At 34.9% G+C, this 26,840-nt stretch overlaps 2 protein-coding genes and 1 long non-coding RNA gene across 3 annotated transcripts; 1 reads left to right on the top strand and 2 right to left on the bottom strand.

Moving 5' to 3' along the window:
* The first annotated feature begins 9,634 nt into the window (after positions 1–9,634).
* LOC140433721 (activity-regulated cytoskeleton associated protein 2-like) lies at positions 9,635–10,330 on the top strand. Its single transcript, XM_072521699.1, has one exon. It carries the CDS (start codon positions 9,635–9,637, stop codon positions 10,328–10,330), a length of 696 nt encoding a protein of 231 aa, XP_072377800.1.
* A 10,249-nt stretch (positions 10,331–20,579) lies between these two features.
* On the bottom strand, positions 20,580–21,506 carry LOC140433349 (mitochondrial transcription rescue factor 1). Its single transcript, XM_072521375.1, has one exon. The coding sequence runs from the start codon at positions 21,420–21,422 to the stop codon at positions 20,826–20,828; it is 597 nt and encodes a 198-aa protein (XP_072377476.1). The 5' UTR covers positions 21,423–21,506; the 3' UTR covers positions 20,580–20,825.
* A 3,150-nt stretch (positions 21,507–24,656) lies between these two features.
* Positions 24,657–25,685, bottom strand: LOC140434680 (uncharacterized). Its single transcript, XR_011950071.1, has 2 exons — positions 25,207–25,685; positions 24,657–25,152 (listed from the first exon to the last, which is right to left on the bottom strand). It is a non-coding gene; the product is annotated as an uncharacterized lncRNA (long non-coding RNA).
* Positions 25,686–26,840: the final 1,155 nt, after the last annotated feature.

Raw genomic sequence — 26,840 nt, forward strand, 5'->3', positions numbered from 1 at the left:
ATTTAAGATCCATAGCAATGCGCCCTAGTCAATCAGTCATGACAATGCTCAATAAATAAATAAATTCCGGAGTAAGTCCTCCGATCGGGTGTCAGATCAAAGGTCTTACGAAATTGAAGTGCAGAAAGAATATCAAGATCTGCACATGGAATGTTAAAACCCTGTTAAAGCAGGAAAAATATACAATGCAATAGAGGAGATGAACAGAATGCATATAGAAATCATGGAAATAGCTGAGTAAGATGGCCAGATTCTGGAGAATTATAAGTGGAAGATCACAAGTTATACTACTTGGGAAAAAGTGATGGATCGCATAAATATGGAGTCGTAGTAATCGTATCACTCAAGGTTGCCAAATACGTTACTAACTTTACACCAATATTACAGAGATGTCACTACACGTACAAGCCAACCCTATCAATATAAACATCATCCAAGTCTATGCTCTCACTAAGGACAAAGAAGAGTAGGAAGCAATCGAGTTTTATCAAAAAATCAACAGAATCATACAGAAAATTCCGCAACAGGAAGTTCTTATAATAATGGGTGTTTTCAATACCAAGCTTGGAGGTGGAGATAACACTACATCGGAGCCCATTGACTTGAAGTCAGAAACGGAAGAAGATACCTCCTAGAAAAATTCGCAGAAGACTCAGAACTAGTTGTTACCAACCCATTCTTCCAATTGCCACCTTGAAAGCTGTACACGTGGAAATTCCCTCAAGAAAGACAATAGACTACATTTTAGTTAATAAAAGGTTCCGAAACAGCTTTACATTTGTCAAGACTTATCCTAAAAAATACTTGGAGATGGAACACATTCCACTGGTGGGAGTATTGTCAAACTCAAAAGAATGCAGAAAAAAATCACAATCATACGATCTGCGAATGCTAAAAGACCTTAATACGACTGCAATTAGAAAAATCGTGGATGATAAATGAGATCCTAAAACTAATGGACGAAAGAAGAAAAGCCTGAAATGACCCAAACATATATAAAACGATAAATATAATAATAAGAAGGAAAATCAGAGAAGCGAAAGAAAAAGAAGCAATGGAAAGATGCGAAGAAATCGAGAATCTACAGTCAAAGTACGATAGTCACAATGTACAAAGGAATGTTAAAGAACTCACAGGTGGAATAAGACAGAGACACAAAGAAAATCGAACTGATTATGATGGAAACATTATCTTGGTCAAACAGAGTAAAATAAGAACGTGGAAAGAATACCTAGAGAAACTGTTTGCAGACCAAAGGAATAACACCTTTGAGCTAGAAGAAGACGTAAATGATAGATCGAGAATATTAGGAAGTTTATTCTGCAATAACACAGCTAAAGGATAATAAGGCAGCAGGCCCTGATAATATACAAGCAAAACTACTCAAACTAATGGACAACGAATCAATCGCAATAATCACAAAGATACTCAACAACATATACAACTCTGGAGAAATACCCACATAATGGCTAAAGTCTGAGTTTATCGCACTTCCAAAAAACCAGGAGCCAAAAAATGCGAAGAATACCGTGCGATAAGCCTTATGAGTCATCTCCTAAAATTGTTCCAAAATATAATCCATAAGAGAATTTACAAGCTGTGTGAACGTCAAATTTCCCCCAAGAAGTTCGGGTTCATAAATGCTATTGGTACGAGAGAGGCTTTTAGTAAAGAAGACCAAACTTATGATAATTAGTAAGAAAAAGATAACAAAAGGTCGATAGGAGCAGGAGATAAGAACGTGGTTTGGAAAAGCTACATCCACCTTTAACCAGATAAGTTGAAGGCACCTTCTTCAGAAGCCACAACATTTTTCTTGGTGTAAAATTAAAAATGCTGCGATTTTATGTATTCTCTATCCTTTTTTGGTGTTGAATTTTGGTCCTCGAACGAAGATATGTGCAGAAGATTGGAAGTATTTGAGATGTGGCTATTTCGGAAAATACTTAAGATTCTGTGGACTGGCCGAAACACAAATGAGGAGGTTTTCAGAAGAATTAAGGAGAACCAAGAAACACTGACCATTATCAAATCACGAACGTTGCAATACTTCGGACACACAACATCTGTGCAGCTTTTCCGCGCTGCTGCAGATAAGATAAAGATTATCATGATAATCTTTAACATTCATCACGGATAGACACATCAAAAAGAAAAACTAGTCTGATTCTTCATAGCTGTTCCACTTGCATTTGTCAATGTATATTAAGTGTTGATGATACTTGAAATAGGAATTTCTAGAAGCAGGCTGCATGGTTTCCTGCCTTTTCGTTTGGAGTTGTGATCATCACATTGAGTTTCCCTACCGTTTAAATCCCATTAGAACTGCTCTATAGAGCTAAGACAAATACTTCATGAGAACTAATAGCTAGCGGACTATTTGGATTTTTGTAGTAAGAGATTATCGTGTGAGGTTTTTTTGAAATTGGAAATCTACTACCAGGAGGTCCTTGGGCGTGAGGTGACCAAAACAGCAGTAAATTATATAGAAAAGTGATACAATTTTAATGAAAAAGCATAGAAAATTCTTTAAAATGAGGGTTTGTAAAGTTAATTTTGTTAATTTGTTGCTTAATTATTGCAAAAATAGCTTCAAAAGTTGATTTTTTGAAAATGATTAATACCTTTTCTAAAAATGCACAGAACCATTGATTTTGCTTAAGATTAAGGACACTATCAAAAATGTTCAGCTTTAAAATTTTCAAGAAGTTTCACTTAATAGTTATTGCAAAATTGAAATTGTTTATCCCAAAAAGGTTTTATCTACAACGCCATTATGCGTAAACTATTTAGTCTACATAAATTCTGAAAGATCGAAGAAAAATACTATTTTATCAAATTAAAACATTTAATTGTAAAATAGGTTTGCAAAAGTACTGTGATTTTTAAGCTTATAAACAATTAAAATAACTCAGACGCAATAACATGTAGGAATTTTTTTTTTGTATTCATTATGTTGGCATTTTTCCACGAATTCCAAAAAAAAACATAATATCTACGACCCTTAAAATCTTAGTAGGCCCCTTTTTTCTAAAATTCACCAAAGCTTAAAAACAATTAAAAAAACCGTTTGAAAGATTAAAAGTTGAAGTTTAGACAAACAAAATCTAAAAACGATTCTTTTAAAAATGAGCCCTCCATGATGCACCAAAGGTACAGGATTTAAAAGCGAAACGATTTTACAATTTTAAAAACTGAATTCATAAATTTAAAGGAAAGGACAGTTAAGATTTGATTTCACGTATAGCGCCTCTTAGCTTATACATATTTCATCCTAGTGTTACGATAAATATCATGGCCTATAAAACTGTAAATATTATGACTAATTCTGTTCTGTTCTAGTTATTTCGGCGCTCAGTTAAAAAAAAAACAGTTTCAGCCGTCGACCGCCTTCTATTCCCTTCGCCGAAATACCAGTCTATTCGATGGGGTCCCGTTCTAATGGGGAAGGTCATCGACTCATTGCCAGACCCTTCTAGATAACGGCATTTTATATAAATGGTACCTTTTATGTGGAGAAGAGTTAGTTAATTTTGAAGATCGCGCCGCGTAAATTAAAATGTAACGGCCGTATTATAAATTGTATAATTGTTCGTGTAATATAAATTAGTAATAAAGACTTTAATAAATTTGTAAGTGTTATAAATAGAAAGTTTAATAAATAAATGAAAGCAATAAATTAGAAGACTTATAATAACGTAACACTAGCAAGAATCATCAGAGCGACTGCTACAGAAGCCCTAAACGTGAAAACAAATCTTTTCGTAAAAGGACGCAACTATAAAATGGCTTTGATTTGGAAGCTATAGCGGCATCTAATGTGATAATATTATCTCGAAAGTAGAAATCCGAAGATATCTATTGACGAAACCAAAATTCAAATTTTTGTTTTAATCTGTGCATTCTATAAATTTGCGAGGCAAAACAGACGATGCTAAAAGACCTGCGACGATATTACTTCTTTTAGCATCGTCTATTTTGCCTTGCAAATTCATAGAAGGCACAAATTAAAACAATCATCTGAATTTTGGTTTCGTCAAAAGAAATCTTTGGATTTCTACTTTCGAATTTATCATAAATTTAAATTTATAAATGTCTCAATATATCCGGTTCTAATCAACGAAAATTGATGTTTTTTTAATTTGGGTACCTCGTGGCATAGATCATAAAAATGCATATAGTTAATTTATGAATTGTTTATTTAACCGACATAGCAAATGAAAGGGGCGGAAATAACGAATATATTTTATAGAAAAAAAGAACTGAGGCAACTACTAAAAGGGGCACTACACAGTATCTTCATTATTATTGAACGTATAGCAATATACGGGATATCATAGGGCACTATGGATGATAATAAGACATATTTCCTTGATATATAGAGTGTAAGGTAAATATAAGGTAAATTTGCTTTATTGACCTGAAGAAGGCCTCTGACTGATTTCAAAATAGCCCACTAGCCTAATACTAGCATATGGCACATCAAATCAAACGACGTGAGATCAATTTATATACGGGGTATAGTAAAAAAAACATGATGTCATGTCAGAAGTGCACCAGATCATACTTCATATTTACCTGGATTATATGCAAAAAGTTAATTATTTTAAAAATTTAATGACTGACTTTAGATAACAATTGATTGGATTATCCGTCGCATGCGACGGACAAAGTTACTAGTTTTATATATTATATATAACGTACACTTTAGGATTTTGTCTGACGTTTAACGTCTTTGGTGAGGGTTCTGATTTTGGAGAGGGCGCAGCTGTAGAATAATTTGATGTGATTGCCTCAAAAGTTTGGGAACTTGCCTGAGCTAAAGTATGGAGCATTCTATTTTCTTAAATCTGAAAACTTTTGACGATACTGTACAAAGATATGACTACACTATCTCGTAGACTATTTTTGTTATGTCTAAGTACGCATAATTAAGTTCCCATATCATTAATTTTGTCTGGGTGAGAGTATGTTAAAAATATGTAATTTTTCCCAAGAAAATAACTGCGTATTAAAGACGCAGCTGCACTTTTTTCCCCAAGTACCCAATAAAAATGTTTAAATGAACATCTCCAAGTTGTCTGGAAAAAAAGGTATAAATACCCAAACCTCCAGATTTCAGTTCATTATTAGTTTTGTTGTTGCGATAGCTGGTAACGTTAAAATATGGTTGTGTGATCGAGAACTCGCATTTTTTTGCGGTAAATTCTTGGTCACTCTCGTGAAAATATAAAATATAGAAAGGCTTTTCTTATCTTCCTAGAGTTCTTTTCCTGGGGCTAATTACTGACTATTGACGTCCTTCGTCAATAATGTTATCAATCTTCCTTCTTCATCGTCTTTTTGCTGAAGAGGTAAGAAAGAGATTCGACTTGAGGGTCACTCCCTTTTTTTTTTTGCTTAGAAACACATATCGTAAGGTTGAATAAACATATTAGATCATTGTTTGAAGTTTGGATAATTGAGTGCGAAAATACAATGAACGAAAGAAGTTTTTGCATATAATTGAATTAAAGCTAGATATTGATATATGTAATTGAATTAAAGGTATATAATTCATTTTATGATAACATTATTTGAACTTATTTTTTTATGCATTTTTTTATTATTACGAGTAGGTTATGTGTAATTTTTGTTGAGTATTATTACGTACAACCCAAAAGCTTTTACAGTTGCGAGAGATTGTGGTCCGAAATCTTTTATTTACCAATTTTTATCAAGTTTTAAGCAGTAATTAATTCGGAATATTTATTTATTATGTTTTGATCAAGGACCACGATCTATTTAGCTATTAGAATATTGGTGTTGGTGTCTTTTTTAATTTTTATGAGCAATGAAGACATTTTTTAAAGTTTAATTTTTTTTGTTGATATTTTACTGATGTACAATTTTGGTAATTTTGCTTATTTAATTCTTTGATATGTTTTCTGATGATTTTAAGTCCTTTATAAATCTCGGGTTAATATTTATTGGCGTCCCATCCTTTGCAGTTTAGCTGTATTCAGTATTTCTAGGATTTTTAGGTGGATGATGACATAGCCAGAAGACTTTCAGTGGCAGAACGAATAAAGATCGGGATGGTACACGTCACGGTAAAGGAGATGGTGAAGGTAACACTATGCTATAGATGCCAAGCACAGACAATCACAAGACCTCGCTGTGGTCTCCGCAATCGAAAGAGAAATTGACATCCTGATAGCGGCGAAGCTAAAACCCACGTTAGTGCACAGTAGGGAATGGTTTGTGGATACGTCGGGCGTGGTAGGAGTGCGGATACTTAATAAAAGACTGAGAGTATATGGTATTGATACGCATGAGATTGATACGCATGAGATTGATACGCATTGATATTGATACGCATAGACTGGATGAGATTATGAATGAAGTAAGATTATTGGGAAGAGAGTGTGTAGTGCTGGGGAACTTCAACGCCAAAGCGGCGGAGTGGGGTTCTCCCAGAACAGACGCTCGTGGACAAATGCTTATGGAATGGATAGGAACTTTAGACTTAGTTGTCTTAAATAATGGTCGGGAACCAATGTTCGTGTGGGGAAATTCGTATTCATATATCGATGTCACATGTGCCACACAGAAGGCGGCGAGAAAAATTAGAGATTGGACCGTGCTGCCGGATGACACTGCTATAGAACATCGCATTGGCTTTTCGATCGTCGGAGTAGGGACCACCAACGTGGAGTCATCAGCGAACAAAACAGGAAGCAGAGGTGGAGATAGAACGAATTGGCTAGCATTTGATGGGTACTCTAGATGATTGATAGAGAGGAGAAGATGCCAACCGCCATCGGCAGAAGGATATGAATCAATAATAACATAGACTATGAGAAATTGCATAAACGGGGTAAATGAAAAAAGAAAATGCCTTATTGGTGGTACGAGGAGATCGCCAATGAGAGAAAGGAATACACTATCAGAAGACAGGCTACGAGGGCAAGAGGTAGAGGAGAAGTAACCGAAGGTAGCAGAATAGATATGGTATACAATTCGCGAAAGAAGGAACTGAACAGGAAGATCCGAGCCGAGAAGAAGAAGCACTGGAGAGAGTTGTGTGACAAGTTGGATGACGTTTGGGGTCAGGGATACAAAATCGTAATGAAAAAATTTATTTAAAAATCCTTTATAAAAGGTATATAATTAAAACACCCAATCGGACTACATCACAAAACGTTTTCGGAATCTATATTCCATCATCAGTGTGTCTAAGTGTACCTAAATGTTTTGAGCCACTAAATATTTGAGTAAAAACCCGTTAAATGTTTTTAATTTGAATTTAAGTTACATTATTGGATCTTATATGCGAAAAGTGAGCTAGGGCTACCCCTTAGAGGACGGAAAGGGCCAAAGAAGCTGGTCCCGAGAGTTGCAACTCTATACATCGGAAGCATGACAGGTAAAGAAAGAGCTCGCCGATTTCATGCAGAGGAGAAGAAATGGTGTACTTTGTGTGCAGGAAACTCGTTGGAAAGGTAATAAGTCGAGAGATCTTGGAGGTAATAGATAGTAGTTACAACAGTTACGGCATAAATGGAGTAGGTATCATGTTGAACAACGAATGGAAGGAACATCTTGTAAGGGTAATCATAAGAATTGATAGAATAATAAGTGTCCAACTGAATTCAGGCACTACTAACAGAAACATCATATATACCTACGTCCCACAGGTAGGATGTGAAGAATAGAAAGAGAAGAATTTTGGAGGGCCCTTAATTGCGAGATGCTCCAGATTCCTGTAGACAAAAAGTGTTTTATTGGAGGTGATTTGAATGGACATATTGGTAGAGAAAAAACGGGAATCGAAAGACTTCACGGTGGTTTGGGGATGGGAATAAGAAATTATGTAGGAAATAGTGTGATGGCATTGCAGTGGCATGGGATTTGGCTCTCATTAACACGTTGTTTATGAAGACTGAAGACTTATAGTAGCAGGGGAAGGAAAGTCAGATAGATTTTGTGCTGTGTAGAAGAAGTCAGCTAGAAGATATTATCAACTGTAAAGTGATAAAGGGTGAGTGTATAGCTAGTCAAGACCGATCGGTGATAGTGGATACGGAGAAAAGGTGAGGCGGAAAGGAAAGCAAGTAGGACACCAGAAAGTAAAGTGGTGGAAATTAAAGGATAAGGACTTGGCAGTAGTCTTTAAGACCAGAGTACTGGAAGAGCTTGAGAAAAAGATACGATAAATGACTGGCGGGAAGCTAACAGTAAAGTTGTGGTCGAGTGGGAGAGGAAGTGCTAGAAAAAACATCTGGTAAAGGGCCTCCTAGAGATAAAGAACCTTGGTAGTGGAACAATGACATGCAACAGAAGGATAGAGAGTAAAAAGAGGCTAGAAACAGGTGTAAAAAAAGGATGATAAAGATATATAGAAATTAGCAAAGAGGGAAGCAAAGCGCGCTGTGGGTACTGCTAAGGAAAGATTTGCACAGCTGTATGAAGCGTTGGAAACACCCGAGGGAATGAAAAGGTTATACAACTTTGCTAAAGCAAGGGACAAGCCATTAAAGGACTTGACCAACGTACGGCAGATTAAGAGTGCGGATCGAAGAGTGTTAAAAACCGATGTTGAAATAAAGCAAAGATAGTATGAGTACTTTGGAAATTTACTAAATGAAGTACACCAGAGAAAAGACAGAGAATGCAGGATCTCAAATGAACTGAACCACAGATTGAATGCAAGTTATTTAAATGTTAATTTTATTTTTCAGTAACTGTAATTACTAACCAAATATACAGGACGATGATTAAGTATTATTCAAAACAACTTGTACCTTCTGAAATTCTGGAAATTGGCAAAAGGGTTATATTTTAAAAAATTTAATTCATAGTAAAATTTGATTTTTTAATTAAAAATTAGGTAATCGTATGGAAAAAAAATTAGTATGTCACTTTAATTCCCCATTTGTCTCATTTATAATTTTTTTAAAAAACAAAAGGTGTAACAGCCACACCGCTCCATGGCTGAATACCACCGAAGTTACCATAACAGTGTCCACCGAGAGTGAACGGTGACAAGAGACATATATATGTTTTGTTGTTGTAAGATGTAGGTTAAATTGTAATACATGGTTTTCCTTTTAATAAAATCGTGTAAATCAATATTCACAGTCATTACCTAACTATTTTAACTAATACCCACATCACAACTGGCACCCAACTTGGGCAAAATAGTTTAAAGTGTAGTTCGTACTGTGAAAATCGTAAAGTTTCATTGTGAACAGAAAAAAGTGTTTTTGCTCCCGCCATTGTAAGGTGATTAGTGGACATTTTCACTTAGTTTAGTGCTTCACAAAATAAATCTACTGTGTATGTAACTGCTGTGGAAACTCCGCACAGACCATCCAAAAACATCCTGTGGGAATATCAATCTTCCACTACAGACCATTCAAAACATCCTGTGGGAATATCAATCTTCCACTAGGCCATTCAGAAACATCCTGTGGGAATATCAAGCTTCCATTCACGGGTATTTACAAGAAATAAGCAACAGAAACTGTAAGCCTTTAATTTTTATTACTATTTTTGTGTTAAACTTGCAATCACGGCAACAAACGATAAACACAGTTATTCGCTTAGGTCGACGACGGTTTTTAGTTCAAGCGAATCAACATCAGCAGAAATGTCTTCGGTAAATTTAACAAGCGAACAGTTTCAAGCCTTATTAAATACAATAGCAAGGCCTATTTCGGACTCAGGTAGTTTAGCAAAATGCGCTTCTCGCTTCGATGGATCAAAGGGGGCTGATGTAAAAGATTTTATAGATGCGGTCGAGATCTATAAAGAGTGCACCCACGTATCTGACGCGAACGCATTAAAGGGTATACCCATGCTGCTAGACGGTTTCGCCGCCACGTGGTTTAAAGGTGTTAAAAATACGGTAAACACGTGGGCCAGCGCCATTAATTTATTACGATCGACTTTTGGACCTCAAAAACCAGCCTACAGAGTGTATCGGGAACTGTTTTCGACGGAACAAGATGCTAAAACTCCGTGTGACATTTTTGTATGCAAAGCGCGCGCGATAATAGCTCAGTTACCGGCAGATACATTAACCGAAGCCACTCAATTAGATATGGTATACGGTTTGTTGCATAGGAGAATACGTGAAAAAGTAGCACGTGATAAGATCAATACATTTAGCGAACTCTTAAAAGAATCGAGGCAAACTGAAGAATCGTATGAAAATCCGGAAATAAACATTAAAAACGAAAACGAATCAAAACGGGTACGGTGTAGCTTTTGCAAAAATCCAGGTCACGTGAAGGATGAATGTCGAAAATTGGCCGCAGCCAGAACCAGGGAAGCAGATTCTTGAAAATCTTCGGTTGAGCCCAAACCTAATCCTCCTCTAGTAACTTCTCGTACTAGCCCTAAACCAACCTTTTCCACTTCGAATCAGATTTCGTGTTATGGATGTAAGACTCCTGGATTCATTAAGATTAATTGTCCAAAATGCAAATCATCCAGTAAATCCTCAGCAGTATCTGAATTTATGCTTGCTGAAACAGTTAATGTCGACCAACAGTTTGCCACAAACCTATCAACTAAACCCATTGTTCAGGTCACTATTGAAGGTCATGTAGGTCATTGTTATCTTGATTCGGGAGCACAGTGCAGTATTGCTGGCTCTCAGCTAAGAGATATCCTCTTGAAGGATGAGGTACCCTTTTCCACAAAAAGTGTAGACATGACCCTAGCGGATGGTAGGACTACTTCTACTACTGTTTTGATCTTTGATTTAGTTGTTATCTTACAAAACCGCTCTCATAGCATTTCCTTAATTTCTGTGCCCACACACACAAATAGTCGTACCTTACTGGGGGCAGACTTCTTAAGAAAAGCTAACATCATTCTAGACATTCCTAATGACTCATGGTTTTATGGTGATGTCCCTAATATCCCCTACTCATTTGCTCCAGATCCAGCTCAGGTCAGCTCTCCTTGCCAGGTCAATAGCGTTACTCTTGCTCATTTAGAACTACGAGTAGATAAAGGAATTTCTCTATCCTTAGAAGAAAGATCCAATCTTAACAACATTGTTAAGGAAAATTCTGATTTATTCGTATATAATATAGACCCTACTACATATGCTGAACAATCCATTGTATTGGTTGATGATGTACCAATATCTGTTCCACCTTACCGTATGTCAGAGCCCAAAAGGCAATTACTGCGTCAGGAGTTAGATAAACTTTTGGCTCAAGGCATAATCGAAGAGTGTGAGTCCCCATATGCTTCACCCGTGGTACTTGTGCCTAAGAGAGATGGAGGTATCAGATTAACAGTAGACTATCGACGCTTAAACGCAATAACACGTGCAGATAAGTACCCTCTGCCACGTATTGAAGATATTTTGCATGCAGCAAAGGAAACCCAATTTATGACTACCCTCGACTTAAAATATGGTTATCATCAAATCTCTGTACGAACAGCTGATCGTGACAAAACAGCCTTCGTGTGTCCATTTGGCACCTTTCGTCACACATGCATGCCCTTTGGTATGTGTAACAGTCCCGCTAGTTTCCAAAGGATGATTGATAAATTTCGTGCTGGTCTTCAAAATCTGAATATCCTAGCTTATTTAGATGATCTGATAATATTATCCCCATCCTTCTCTGATCACATAGACGATTTGAAACAAGTATTCAACCGGATGCGCCTATTTAAATTATGTCTAAATAGAGCAAAATGTTCATTCGCCTGTGAGGAAGTCCTATATCTCGGACACATCCTTTCACCTTTGGGTATCCGGCCAAGTGAAAATAAAGTATCTGCCATATTAAACATGACACCACCCCTAAATGTTACTCAACTGCTAAAATTCCTGCAAACATGCTCATGGTTCCGTAGATTCATCGAAAATTTCTCCCATGTTGCTAAACCTTTGTCGAATTTAACCAAGAAAAATGTGAAATGGACCTGGGGAGCAGAACAACAAGAGGCCTTTGAATGTCTGAAACAATTATTGTGTTCCGCCCCAATCTCCTGGACTTCTGACTCCTGCTGAACAAAACTATAGCACTACAGAACGAGAAGCTCTCGCTGTGGTTTGGGCAGTGAAGAAATTTCGAGGATACTTAGAAGGCGCTACTACAATAGTGCAAAGTGATCACCAGGCCTTAAAATGGCTAATGACCTTAAAGTCCCCTACTGGACGGTTAGCTCGATGGGCTTTAGAGCTCATGCCATATGACCTAAAAATAGAATATATCACAGGAAGAAAAAATGTAATCGCAGATACTCTATCAAGGCCTCCCATGACAGAAGTTCCCATCATAGCTGAAGTTCATCTAGTAAGAGTAGATTTTCCAACTCTTAGTGTTGCTGATGTTCGAGAAGAGCAGCTTAATGATCCAGATGTTGCCAAGATTATTAGATGTTTAGAAGATCCCTCTTCTGACACAAGTGTAGATTTCAAGAGGTGGGCAGAAAGAGGATATATCATGAACAATGGGATATTATACCGTTATACTCCTGAAGTAGATGAAGAAGAGCCCCAATTGGTAGCGGCTAGTACACGTATTCCTCACATCCTGCATGAGTACCATGATTCCGCTACTTCTGGTCATTATGGAGTGGAGAAGACATATCAAAGAATAATAAAACGCTACTATTGGCCTGGAATGAAGAAAATTATCTCTGACCATGTAAGTAAATGTCTTGAGTGCCAACGCTATAAAGTCTCTAACCTCAAACCCGCTGGTCTCCTACAAACCCCTGTTCAGTCCCAGAGGTTTGAAGTGCTATCTATTGATTTATTTGGGCCTTTGCCCCTCTCTCCTCAAGGTTATACATGGATTCTGGTAGTGGAAGACACTGCTAGTCGTTGGGTAGAATTATTCCCGTTAGAATCTGCTACTGCCGCTGCCTGCGCCAAGTGTTTCATAGACAACATAATCTTACGATACGGAATCCCTCGTCGAGTCGTCAGTGACAACGGTACTCAGTTCGTGAGTGCGGTAATGCAGCAAGTGGCGCATTGCTTTGGGTACCAACAGAACCTTATACCTGTATACCACCCGGAAGCTAACCCCGTCGAACGAAAAAATAGAGACATTAAAACTCAGTTAGCTATTCTAACAAATAATGACCATTCGTCTTGGTCTGAAAAGTTACCCGCTATACGGTTCGCGATGAACACTGTGAAGTGCGACTCAACCGGTTTCACTCCCGCGTACCTCACGTTCGGTCGCGAGTTACGAACTCCTGATGATGCAAATCGTGATTTTCGAAGCATCATAGCCAAGGACAACTTCGTGCCACAAATCACGCCCTATCTAATAACTTTGAGTAAAGCTCTTAGTGAAGCCCGCGAGACAGATGAACAATCCCAAGATAGACGTAAGAAGTATAAAGACTGCCACCGCCGCTCGGTTTCGTTCGAAGTAGGTGATATTGTGCTAGTCGATTCGCATACACTAAGTGACGCGTCTAAGTCCATAACTTCGAAGTTCGCGCCGCGTCGTGACGGACCCTACAAGGTGACCAAAATGCTGTCCCCTACAACCTATGAAGTTTCACACATCGACACTCCGGATGTTCCTGCTGGAAAATATCATGTCTCAGCCTTGACGCCTTTCCATGCCGATCCAGAAGATCCGTGCCCTGCTCCAGTTCAACCTCTCCGTAGAAGAGGTCGTCCAGTGAAATCCTCAGAAGCCGACCCTCCTGCTCCACTGGTCTCCTGCCCAGAGTCTTTGACCCTTGGGTTAGACGATAGCGAAATGGGCCCCCCTGTTGGAGATGACCTTGCTCAAATTGAAGCTGAACCTGAACCTGACCCTATTGCCAGACGTAGACAACCCCGACCAAAACGTTGTCATTGCTGTCCTGTAGAGCTCTATTCCTGCTTAGACTCTGTTGCCCCACCCGCGAGTCGCCAGGGTGGTGCAAAGGGGGAGGATGTAACAGCCACACCGCTCCATGGCTGAATACCACCGAAGTTACCATAACAGTGTCCACCGATAGTGAACGGTGACAAGAGACATATATATGTTTTGTTGTTGTAAGATGTAGGTTAAATTGTAATACATGGTTTTCCTTTTAATAAAATCGTGTAAATCAATATTCACAGTCATTACCTAACTATTTTAACTAATACCCACATCACAAAAAAACTAATTTTTTAAAACCGCACCTTATTTTTTCCAGTTTGAACCAGGTACGGTTTATTTGTTAAATGGTAAATTAAACAAGGTAGGTGTAGGTAATATGGCCATGTACAGTAATATGGCCATCCAACAAATTTCTTACTATTTTTATGTTTAAACGGTAGAACTCTTGATATTAGCATAGTAATACACATTTAGTGCCGAAATTGTTAAACAGATGGTGCCACATTCTCTATACGTCAGAACCATCGAGTTAGAATCTATGGAGAGGGCATCACGTGACTAAAAACGACCTCACTTCGGCCATATTGTTTTGACACTTTTGACAGATCGTATATGATTATTTATGTTTGTTGTTTTTCGAATATTTTTAGTTTTATAATACTTTTATAGAAACTGTAATAATATATTGTGATAATGCATAATAATGGTTTCTTGTTCTCAACGTAGTTGCAGTGGCAGAAGCAATGTTAATAAAAAATCTTCAGGAATAACGTTCTACAGGTTAGTATACAAATATGTAAACAAAGTAATGGCCCGTACTTCAGAGAAGAAATTAATAGTATTTGACGGTATTAATTTATCTTTATGTATAATATATCGTGTTTTTTGTGTTTTGTTGTGAATTTATTAAAAGGTTCAATATTTATAACACTTATGGATTTAATTTATTTTTTATTTATATTAACTTATCTGACAATAATTTATATATATATATCCGTACGTAACAATCAAATTCGCGAGCGCGTCTTCAGAATTAACTGTCCCTTCCAAATAAAATGTCCTGTTAATATATGCCAGTGCCGTTAACTCGAAAAGTCTAAAACCTTCTTGAGTAGACGACGGCGAAACGGTAAAGGCAAACTGGATTTCCCGCATCGGTTCGACCTTGTTCTGGAAGGTCCATTCAGGTAAATAGACGCCTCTCGTAAAATCTAAAACATAGGCATGTGAATAAAAACATGTTTACAGGTTAAAACTATGACTCATATTTTTACGTAACAGTTTACTGCGGGATAAATAAATCATAGTTTTTTAAAAATGTATTGCACTTTGTAGATTATGAATAAATCTTCTGAATAACTACTCATATTTTTATATTAGTTTTAATATTATTGAGTCCGGCCATGATCCCACCGCCATATTGGTTTCACAGTTAGCCACGCCTACCTACGCCGTTTTTAATACACACGTTAATATGCTTATAGCTTCTCCATAGATTCTAACTCGATGGTCAGAACCATACACCATTGTTGTGAAAACTCGTCATTGCAGAAGCTGGTTATTAATGGACAGTGGAAGTGTGACGTCACAACTGTCAATTACTTTCCAAACAAAAGTTGAAATGCCCAATCTCAAGACTTTTTAAATTCTATAAAGTTAACATTTTGCTTCCTCTGCTGCTTTTTTTAAGTATAGTGTTTTTTACGATAATACCATCATAATTCAGTGGTCTATTTCCATGAAATATAGTTTAAAAATTTAAATTAAAGACATTATAACCTTACTTTATTGATACATGCATTTTATTGTTATTTTTATAAAACAACATGCTTTATTATTTACACAACCTTGTAAAATTGTTGTAGTAACTATTAGAATACTTAGATATTGCAAAAAGCGGAAAGATTCTGTAAAAAAAATGAAAAAATAACGAAAAATACAAATTATCCACACTAAACAACGTTTGTTTGGAAAGTGAAACTGACAGATGTCAATAAAATATACGTCATCACTTCCATGGTCCATTTCGTAATTTTAAAAAAAATCTTAACTGAATCTAATAGGTAAGTTTTTAATATATTAATTGTACTTACATGTTTCGTATACCTTCAAAATCATGTACATGTTCTTATTTTATTGTATAAATTTTGATTTAATACATTTTTTCTTAGACAAAATATCAAAATACAGTGTTGAGTAATATGGCCAGGTGAAAAGTAGGGTTATGGCCATATTTATCTTACGTGGCCATATTACTGTACAATGCATATTTTGTTTGCTGTATTGATATTATTTCTTTTATTACAGAAATAAAAAATGCCCCAGTATCAGCGCAGGGACCTACGAGGCAAATGGATGGAAGAAAATTTGTCAGCAGCTTTAAGAGCGGTGGAAAATGGGACCGCAGTTAACACAGCTAGTCGTACATATCACATCCCAAGGCGGACACTTCGACGATATTTAGAAGAGGGAAAACAAGTAAAGTCTTGTCTAGGGCGAAAGACTATACTTACAAATGCCCAAGAAGCAGAATTAGTTCAACGTATTATCCGTCTTTCGCAAATTGGATATCCACTTACTGCAAGGGTACTTTGTAAGTGTGTATATTGGTTTACAGAACTCAATAATATCCCAAATCCTTTTCAAGAAAGCAAAGGAATAGCTGGTTGTTATTGGCTACGTGGTTTTATGAAGCACAATCCTCAAATCAGACCTAGGAAAGCACAAAACTTAAATCCGGCTAGGGCACAAAAGCTTAATAAATTTATTGTAAAAGATCATTTTACTAAGCTGGAAGGTATTTTAAGAGAAATGGACATACTTGATAAGCCCGAACTTCAGGCATTTAACAAAAATATTACCGTTGTCATTCTACTTTGGGATTACAACCGAAAAATAACTCAAAAGAAGTATGTCTGGTCACTGATAGTAGTAACTCTTGTCGTCCCTCTACTTCGGATTTTCAACCGAAGAATCGCCCGGAAAAACCATTTCTAGACACTGATAGTAGCAACTCTGACTTATCCTTTAGTTTGCATGATTCTAGCAGTGATGAAGTTATTGATTCAGAAGACGATCACGATTTCTCAAACATCCAAAATACTTCATTCACAATTATGCTCGAAACACCTGAAAATGCAGCAATAAAGAACGATAACAAAAAGCCTAGAAAACCAGCTATCAACAGTCGAGCCCAAGTTGTTACTAAAGATTTATTCGGTAGATGTATTGGAAAAAGGGATTCAGAAAATATTGAAGCCAATACGCATACTACAGATGGTAAAAGAGTCTCGTCAATGCTACGAAAATTACCCAATCCAAAAAACAAATTTAAGACCTTGCCCGCTAAGAAAAAGGGAACAAAAAAACAAGAATCTTGGTTCTGCAAATTATGCAAGGAAGACAGGATGGTAGATATGAGACTGTGTAGCGTATGTAGCACTTATATCCACGAAGAGTGCATGGGTCTCACAGCTAAAGACAAAATTGATACGTTCTTATGCCCTGATTGTGAAAAATAAGACAATATTAAGTTTCTGTACTGTGTTTGCTTAACATGTAATAAAACTGTTAAAAAATCTGAAACTATTATTCTATTTTGTGTTAAGCTTCATAATTAGATATAAAAATTTACTTTCTGTAGAGTGGCCATATTAGCGACACCATGCTGGTAATATGGCCAATAGCAGTATTTTTTTAATTATGTCATAAATATCATATTTTTATCAATTTTTGAAAAATTATACAATAAATATATATTTAGATAACCCATGTAACTGTAATAACAGTTACTTTTTAAAAAAATTATATTTGGCCACAAATACGGACAAAAGTTCTTAAGGTGGCTATATTACCTGCACATACCTCATTTGTTCAAAAAAATTTCATTTTTGCAAGAAAAGTTACATTTTTTTTACATCGATAGTTCACTTCAAACTTTTAATTCATAGTCAAATTTGATTATTTTAATTAAAAATTAAGTAATCGTGTGAGAAAAAAACAAATAGGGTATTTTAATTGTCTAATTTTTCAAATTCTTATTGAGTTTTCAAAAACAAACTAATTTTTTAAAGCCTGAACTGATTTTTTTTTAGTGTAAATAAATCAGTTGATTAGGATTAGATGGTCATTGACCATCTAGTACCCACAGACAAGCCTTGAGTACCTTTTAAAGTAGACATTGGCTCACGAGAGTATTGGGACAGCGGAAACACTTGGCCCATAGTTATATAACAGGGTTATACCTGCTATACAGACGGGTCTAAAAATTCAGAAGAGTCGGGCATAGGAATATTTAGTAGTGGTGGAAATTTAAACAACTCTATTCCACTAGATTCTAAAACAACACAACTGACACTTGGAAAATATACCTAGTCAAATACATGGCAAGGTACGAGCCCCTTCCTATATCAGTTGGCACAACGTTAGATTGATAAAAAAGTTAAGTTTTAGAGAACAAAAATAAAAGCGCATCGTAAATTTTAGAAGCTTTAATGCATCGAACATTTTTAAATTTCTTAATTAAAGAAAATATTTTATAACGTAATGAAAATAATTGATTAAACACAATAATAATAAATTTAAAAAAACGTATAGAATATGTAATATTAACAAAAAAAAAGTGAAAGTTTACCACTGAGTTACATTCCCTTTATTTTTAATGACATCCACAATTCTTCGAGGCATAGTTTTTACCAAGTTCTGACAAAATTCTAATGTAAACAAATACCATATTTCTTGCAATTTTCCCTTCAATTCGTTGACGGACCTGCCAGGATGTTTTCTTAAACCTTTTTTCATTTTGCGCCACAAAGTCTCTGTCAGGGACAAGTCGGAATTGTTAGAAACTCATTCCAGAAGTGGTATGCCATGGTCTTCAATCCATTCTAAACTCTTTTTTGAGGTATGACAACCTGCGCCGTCGTATTGGAAGACAAAATCTTCCGCTGATGTTAAACGGTGTTCCATAATCGGTAAAAGAGATTCTTCTAAAATATTTAAATATTTGTCCGTGTTTACAATTATATCGATAAAATGTTACTTTCCCACAACTTCAGACAACATGCTGTCCCAGATCATCACAGATGCAGGAAATTTGACTTTTCTCTTCAGACAGTCGGGATGGAAAGCTTCATTTTTCCTACGAATGACGCAACTCCGGCTGTCTCCAACACACACTTCAAATCTGGACTCATCTCTCAATTGTATTGAATCTCATTGTGACTAAGTCCAATCTTTATGCTCTTTTGACCATCTTAGTATAATTTTCTTTTGTTGTAATGTTAAAAGTGGCTTTTACTTGGCCTAAAATAAAATGAAATTTATTAAAAACAATTAGTACCAATTTTTTCAACTTTAAAAATTTACTTTGTAAGTACCAAATCATGATTTGTTGACCTCTCGGTGACATGTTGATCTAGAAACGTGTCTTCCAATAACGTCACTCCATAAAAAGCTCAACTCCATATAATTTGCTTGTCGATTTTCCACTATAATGCGTCTTAATGCCCTTCGATCCGCTTCAGTTATTTTACTTTTTCATGCATTTCTAGGTTTTGTGACGACCAAACCTGTAGTTTTGTATTTTCTGACTATATTTCTTACACTATAGCGTGACAATTGCAACATTATTCGCGATTTCCGAGTTGTATTTTCCAGAATTAAAAAATCTAATAAGGCTTGAAAAAATTTTGTCATCGATAACTTTACCTTGACACATTGTACAATCCACAAATGGCAAAAAGCTTTACAATACTACAAAATACATTTGACATTAACTGGCAATATTATAGTTTTGATGTCATTTTTCCATAGCTACCTCTGATTTAACGTAATTATGAAAAAATTTGACATAAGTATGCATTCACTTATCTTAGCCAGGGTTTAGTGAATTTTTTTTTGTTGAAAATAAATAAAAAACCATAAGGGTAATGTTTTTAATAAATATTAATAAAAATATATTAATTAACATGGGAACTTATAAAAACATGCAGAGTATAATTTGTTTATAGAAGGGGCTCATATATATTACATGGACATGTGCTAATAGGGTCAAAGTATGGCAGAAAATAAGCAGGAATCTAGGGATTATATAGCAGGGACTATTTCATAGAGATCTCTGCTACAGACACTGTAGCATAGAACCTTAAACAATGTACAATATCTTGCATGATTTCAAGGCATGCAAATACTTTTTGGACACAACCAAGTGACTACTAAGTAGGTACCCACTCATCCATCAGACCTGTTTAAGTTAGTGCAGGGTTCTAGAATTCTGGAATGCAGCAATTTAATTTAATCCAGCCTGTGAGACTTATACAACCCCCCTTAGAATGACACTGGGGTATTACAATTCACTGGGGCGAGAAGGAATAACTTGTGTAATCAGGAGTCACTCCACCACACTCCAATGCTCCAGACCCTTTCCCCCCTATAGCACTCTGATGCACCATGGGGGCTCTCTTTCAGCAAAGTGCTTTTCATATGGAACTCCTGGGTACAAGAATATGGGTAGAAGATATACTATCCTGTCCAAAGCAGGTTAGCTTAAGACACTTTTTTCCTGCTATCTCTGATTCCTTGAATGGATATCATGAAGAAAATGAAGTTTGACAATAACCCAATTGACTGCAATATGACCAGTTTATAACAGATGGCTTCCAGGATAAAAAGTAATATTAAAAAGATAGTATTTTGAAGCTATTTTAGTTGAATAAAAAAAAAATCCAATTTAAAAAAATACTTATATTAAAAATTATTATGCATTTTTTCTTAAAACTTTTATATGTGTACTTTTTTCTGACTGTTTGTACAAGACTTGTACATATCAAATTCAATATGCATATTCCAACTACTGCATGTAAACTAGATAGGAACATTACATACAATTTGTCTACAATACAAATGAGCTTCAAAGTATTTAAACACTAACAACAGAATGTTATAAACTTATTTATATTTAACATTATTTACAAGTTATACATTTGACTCTGATTGGGTCCAGGCATCTCTTCCTTCATAGTTTTCAACAGTCAATGACTTATGGCGCCTCAGTTTAAGTTTTATTATGTCTTCTTCTGCTTTAATACCCAGCAGTACAATTCTGGAAATAGTCAAAAAATCGGAGTTTGTGGTCTGCTTACCCTTTATAACATCTAGTTCATCATTTTCCCGGACAGATACACTCTTTTTAGGAATTTTTGCACCATTTAATCTTATCCTGCCTTCATAAAATATAGTTTCTAATTTATTTCTTGAAATACCAAGTCCAACTTTTAGTACAGAATCAGCTCTTAAGGATGAAACCCTTACTTCTATATTTTTGGCACTTTTATCATTAATATCGAATATATCATCGTCTTTTGTGTCTGATTCTGTTTCCGATTCAGTAACTTTGTTAATAAGTTTACCTTTGTTCCTACTGCTTTTACTTTTATATCTATTGATAGCAAATTTTGGATGTGCCTTTGGTACTAATAAAACACTTCTTTGGAAATGATAAGCTTTCAATGAATTTTCTACAATACTGTGAACTACTGCTTTCTTGAATAAATTATTAAATAAGCTCGACATTTTTGACTACATAAATTTGTTTATCCATAAAGTTCTTACTTAATCTTTATAACCTCAAATTTTGACAATAGCCTAAAGGCTACAGGTTATGTTTTGATTGCAATATGTATTAATGGTGGCATAAGCATAAGGTTCCACTAACAGTCAGTCCGTGTGTGTTCGTACAATAGTTCTCTGTTCATACGTTAACATGACATTTTGATGATGGTCCCATCTTATTAGCACCAGTCTATTTATATGTATTTTCCGTCGACCGTCAATTTATGATCAATTTTAACACCCTCAAAATAATTTATTAATGACCCCTATGAATGAATGATTTTCAATTATTGAACGATTTCATTATAGGCAACATAACATACATTGCTTGCATAAATTAATTAAACGCTCTGTGATTGGCAGTGACCTGTGGTGTACGCAACCAAACATTGGGCGCGTTCAGCAGGCGGAGCTGCTCCACAACTGTTGAGTAAATGTCTGCAAAATGAAACCGCTACCGCTCCGCTACTTCCGGAGCGGCCTGTCAAATTTGGTAGCGTAAAAATGTATCGCTACCTCCATCCAACATGTTGAGAGAAATGTCATTCATGACATTTCTGTACTAAAATTGAGGGTTAGGTGTTTGTTTGTTTTGCTTTTACGTTTTTACTTCCAGCCATATACTATTACTTTATTATATGGACATATCCATTGAATTTATTTAACTTGTTTAGAGGTATTTCTTGATTGGATTTCTAATTCCTTTCCAGCTGTTTCCTAATAACAAAAAGGTGATTTATTATTTATCTTTACAATTTAATGACTGTTTGGTTCCATTCCTTCATGTTTTGTTCATACTTTCTTTTCACTTCATATATTAGCAATTAAAAATGTTTACGTCGAAATTGATCATTACTTATAGTTAATGTTATCTAAAAAGAAAACTCTGAAAACTTTTGTTTTCTACATCTCTATAACTTTTATTATAATTTCTTCCCACTACAGCTATTTCAGCATTTTGTCTTTCTCAATTGACAAACAAATGTCTGCTTTACACTTTATAGTCTCTGAACAAATAAAGGAGGGGAAAGCTGTATGTCTCAAATTGGTCATTCAGAATTATATCTGTATATTTTAATACATCTCACTGCCATGAGAAGCATAATGTGATACACGGGTAATACGATTTTACAGCCGCGAGAATCAAATATCGAATACACACGCATTTGTAATACTCACACATCACAAATTATGAAAGCTCTGAGAAGCAATTGTGGTCTCTCATATCAAAGTATCATTAATGCAGTTTAAACGTAGACGGCTGTAAGCAACAGAAACTATATTTGGCCTCTGAAATATGTGAACCAATGTTTGATTCTCACAGCCTGAAAAGTGGGTTACTGATAAAAACTACTTAAGTCAACTATTATATATTTATTTTTTAACGAAAACTATTATTTAAATACATTGTTATTTTAATAAGAAATTAACAAAAACTTTATATATTAAAAAAATATTGTTTTCATTACACTATTTAGTTTCTCTTGTTTTTTTTTAACTCATTTTCACAGTATAAAGAATTGCACAGAGTACACAGTGAAATCAACAAACACCTACGGGCTAACAGTTGGAAATAAATAATATTCATTTAGAGCAAAATTGTATTTTTCTGTAAAATGGCCTATATTGTGGAAATGGATATATAATTGTAATAAACGATATTACATTGATAAACACGGTCGCATGAATCATATGGACTTGTTTTTGTGTGAATCGGCATGTGATGCACACTGCTGTAATATACGATATCAGTCAACAAGGCTGCGTGAATCATATAGTGATTCTCACCTCTAACTAACACAAATTAAGGTTTTTTTTTAAAGAAATGTGTAGATATATACTTAGATTTTAATTTTGTGTGTATATAGAGTTAAAAAGATATACAGCCAGAAGGGTCCTTTTTTTTCACTATGGTGCAGTGTGAGGGTTCATAAATTTCTTAATATAAGGATTTGAAATTGTTCACTAAATGAATTATTATGATATAAAAGGTGAAGTGTGCATGTAGACTCTGTTTTTTGTTGTTGAAAGCTCTTTTGTGTTCTGGTATACATTTGTTTAAGGTTCTACCAGTTTAACAGATGTAATATTGTATGTTGGGTTTTTGATTAAGTTTGTTATATCCCACTGTATAAATGTTTTTTTATGTTGGCTCTGGTGCTTATTATATTTGCTTAAGTAATTGTTTGTTCTGAAAGCTGGTGTTATTCCTCTCTGTTTCTGGTTTTTTAGTTCTGTTGTTATCATGCCTATAGATGTAATTATTGTTTCAATTCGTTGATGGTTTTATTACTTACATATCAAAGTCTTTCTTTCAGGCACTATATAGCTTTCCTTATTTAGATGATAATTGTGTGTAATGTTTAATCTAATTGTCAACTATCTAATATGTTGTTTCCAAGTAAGTGAAAATTTACTATATATTTACTGACGATTCAAAATGCTTTAAAATAAACAAATGCCAGGCCGAAGTCTGCAAAAGGATATTGATCGCCTCTAAGTGGAGCACACAAAATGGTATTTGGATGCGTCAAAATGTCATAGTTTTCATTTGCACCTTCCTCATCCCCCAATAATATTCGAATATAGTAAACACAATTTAACCATATATTCTACTTTTGAAACCAAGGATCTAGGTGTGAACCTTGACTCTAACTATAAATCACACATTTCCACAACAATACAGAAATCTATGAAGCTAGTTGGATTTGTGAAGAGAACCATCAAAGATTTTTCTTACATCTCTGCTATTTGATCTCCTTCTCCATGGTTAGATCCCTTTTCATTTACTGGTCTACAGTTTTGTCCCCCTATTACATTGCATCTAAACTGAAACTTAAGACTGTCCAATTTTCTGTCATGCCATTGTATGGATGCATGTATACTGTGAATATGTTGCATTAGAATGTATACTGAACTTCTCTTGAGGTATATAGAAATCAAAGAGACTTAATAGTTCTATTTAAAATTATCAACAGCCTGTGCACCTGCTTCAAACTTCTCTCCAAAATATTTGTTTATTATTCTCCAATATTGCAACTAGGTATGTGCAGACTTTTTATATTTTTTTCATAGATTCAATTACTCTTATAACAGCTTTACTCCCAGAACTCTTCTATTAGCTAACTCTTCAAAGAAGCTCCAAATTTTTAATCTATCAGTTTTCCCCTTCAAAAGTGATAATTCTGATCCAACTTTGTAATACTTTCGACTTCAGCTTTTGTATTGTGTTTAGTGTTACATTATCTGCATGCATTAGATAACTTAATACCATTATACCTTGTGACTTTTTCTGAATTGATTTGTTATCTTATTTTGTGACTGTATATGTTATTTTTTTTTGTAATCATACTATTCATATATTCTTCTTCCAAATCAGTTTATTGTATTAACTACATTTATAGCACTGTAAATAAAACTTGTAAAATGTTGTAAATAAAATGATATATTTTTAGTAGCTTTTGTTTTATTAAAATTAATTATTTTACAGAGGAAAGTGTGTTTATAAGCCAAATAAGAAAAGTTTGTAAATATAACATAAATATTAATGAACCAAAATATATACAAGTATCATCATTCTATTTGCCTTTTCGCCACATTAATAGATGTTCCACTTTTTATCTAAAGGAATTGTAGGGTATTGAATTGAAATGGGTATAACTCCTAAATTTCCTAGTTGCTGAGTAATTACCTAAAATATTTATATGTAGTTTTCAAAGAACTAATAATCTTTACTAAAACCTACTTCATCACATTCCCTACTCATGCGAAAATGCTTTACAAAAAGATCTCCCATATATTATTGGTGAATGGTTTCCTCATAAAAATTTTGATTAGGAGGCACTTGAGCTCTCTCAACATTATTTAGCTCTAATTCTTCATTTTGTGTCAACTGATCCACAACATTTCCAATTAGCTGGATATTATTTTCCTCGTCCGCAAGTTCTTCCACTAATACTCTAATTATGTCATTCCTTTCTATATTCCTATTATATGAATGTGACGTAAAGTTAAATAATATTTAAAAGTCAAGCTAAATTGGTAATCTACTGACAAACGTAAACAAAGAACAAAAATATTTAATTTTTAAAATGACAAATTATTTGACATTGACAGATAAGGTAGCGGTAGCGGAATCCAGCAGGTTTTGACTTATGACATTTGGTCCAGCGCTAACCGATGGATTCGGAAGTAGCGGAGCGGTAGCTGCTCCGTCTGCTGAACGCGCCCATTATTTATATTCTGTCATTGTATGTCATTATTTACTTTATTGTTTTCTGTGTATTTGAAAAATCAAAAGATGGATATTGACGAAGAATTTAATTTAACTCCACCAGAAGTGGCAGAAACTGCAAATGAAATATCTTTAAGTTTACTGCCTGAAAAAAGCAGAGTGTTGTACGAAAAACCATACGCTGAATTTATTGCATGGTGTGACGAGAGAAAAATAATACGATATTCAGAATCTGTATTGTTGACATATTTTTCAAACATTGCCGAAAACGGACTAATAGCAAGTTTGTGGCCCAAATATTCGATGCTAAAATCAACCTTAAGTTTAAAATGAAATATTGATATATCTAAATATAATAACATTGTTATAATAAGCTAATTATGTTTATTAAGAAAAAAAGAAAAGGTTTTTTTCAAAAACACACACAAATAGAATATTTACCATAGTAGATAACGAAGCAAATACCATTCTCAATGCGATCAAAAACTATATTTCTTTAAGACCGGCACACACACCACATAAACGATTTTTCATTTTTTATAAAAATAACAAATGTTCCACACAGCCAGTTGGCATAAATACGTTTTCCAAAATTCCTTTCGTTATTACTAAATTCTTAAAATTAGAGCACCCGCATCTCTACACTGGGCATTGTTTTAGACGTTCTTCTGCCTCAACACTGTGTGACAGTGGTGCAGACTTTTCAGCTATTAAAAGACTACGACTAGGTGGCTGGAAATCAACTGCTGTAGCAGAAGGTTATATAGATAATTCTATGCATAATAAACTTGAGACGGCTGAAAAACTTTTGGGACAAAATACCATTAAACCTTGTCAAAGTACTTCCTTCAGCACCACCGCTTCTTCTTCTATCACAGAATTTACAGAGGTCCAAGAAGACTTAAATATAAATTTGTCAAAATGCTATACAGCAGAAAATCATTTATCAATACCTTCCTTTAATTTCAGTAATTGTACTATTTCGAATATTAATGTTTACAAAAAATAAAAAAAAATAAAACTACCACTAAGGAAAATTAAACTTTAAATAAAATTAATAAAAGCTGAAAAAATTGTTGTTTATCGTTAAGTAAATAAAAATTTAAACTAAGATATCTTTATTTCTGAAAAGTACGGTCGACGGA

Source organism: Diabrotica undecimpunctata, chromosome 2 (genome assembly GCF_040954645.1).
Source record: "Diabrotica undecimpunctata isolate CICGRU chromosome 2, icDiaUnde3, whole genome shotgun sequence".
Lineage (NCBI taxonomy): Eukaryota > Metazoa > Arthropoda > Insecta > Coleoptera > Chrysomelidae > Diabrotica > Diabrotica undecimpunctata.

What these genes read in the sequence shown, in the direction of transcription:
- LOC140433721 (XM_072521699.1), top strand. Translation starts at nt 9,635, where the DNA reads ATGTCTTCGGTAAATTTAACAAGCGAACAGTTTCAAGCCTTATTAAAT.
- LOC140433349 (XM_072521375.1), bottom strand. Translation starts at nt 21,422, where the DNA reads ATGTCGAGCTTATTTAATAATTTATTCAAGAAAGCAGTAGTTCACAGT.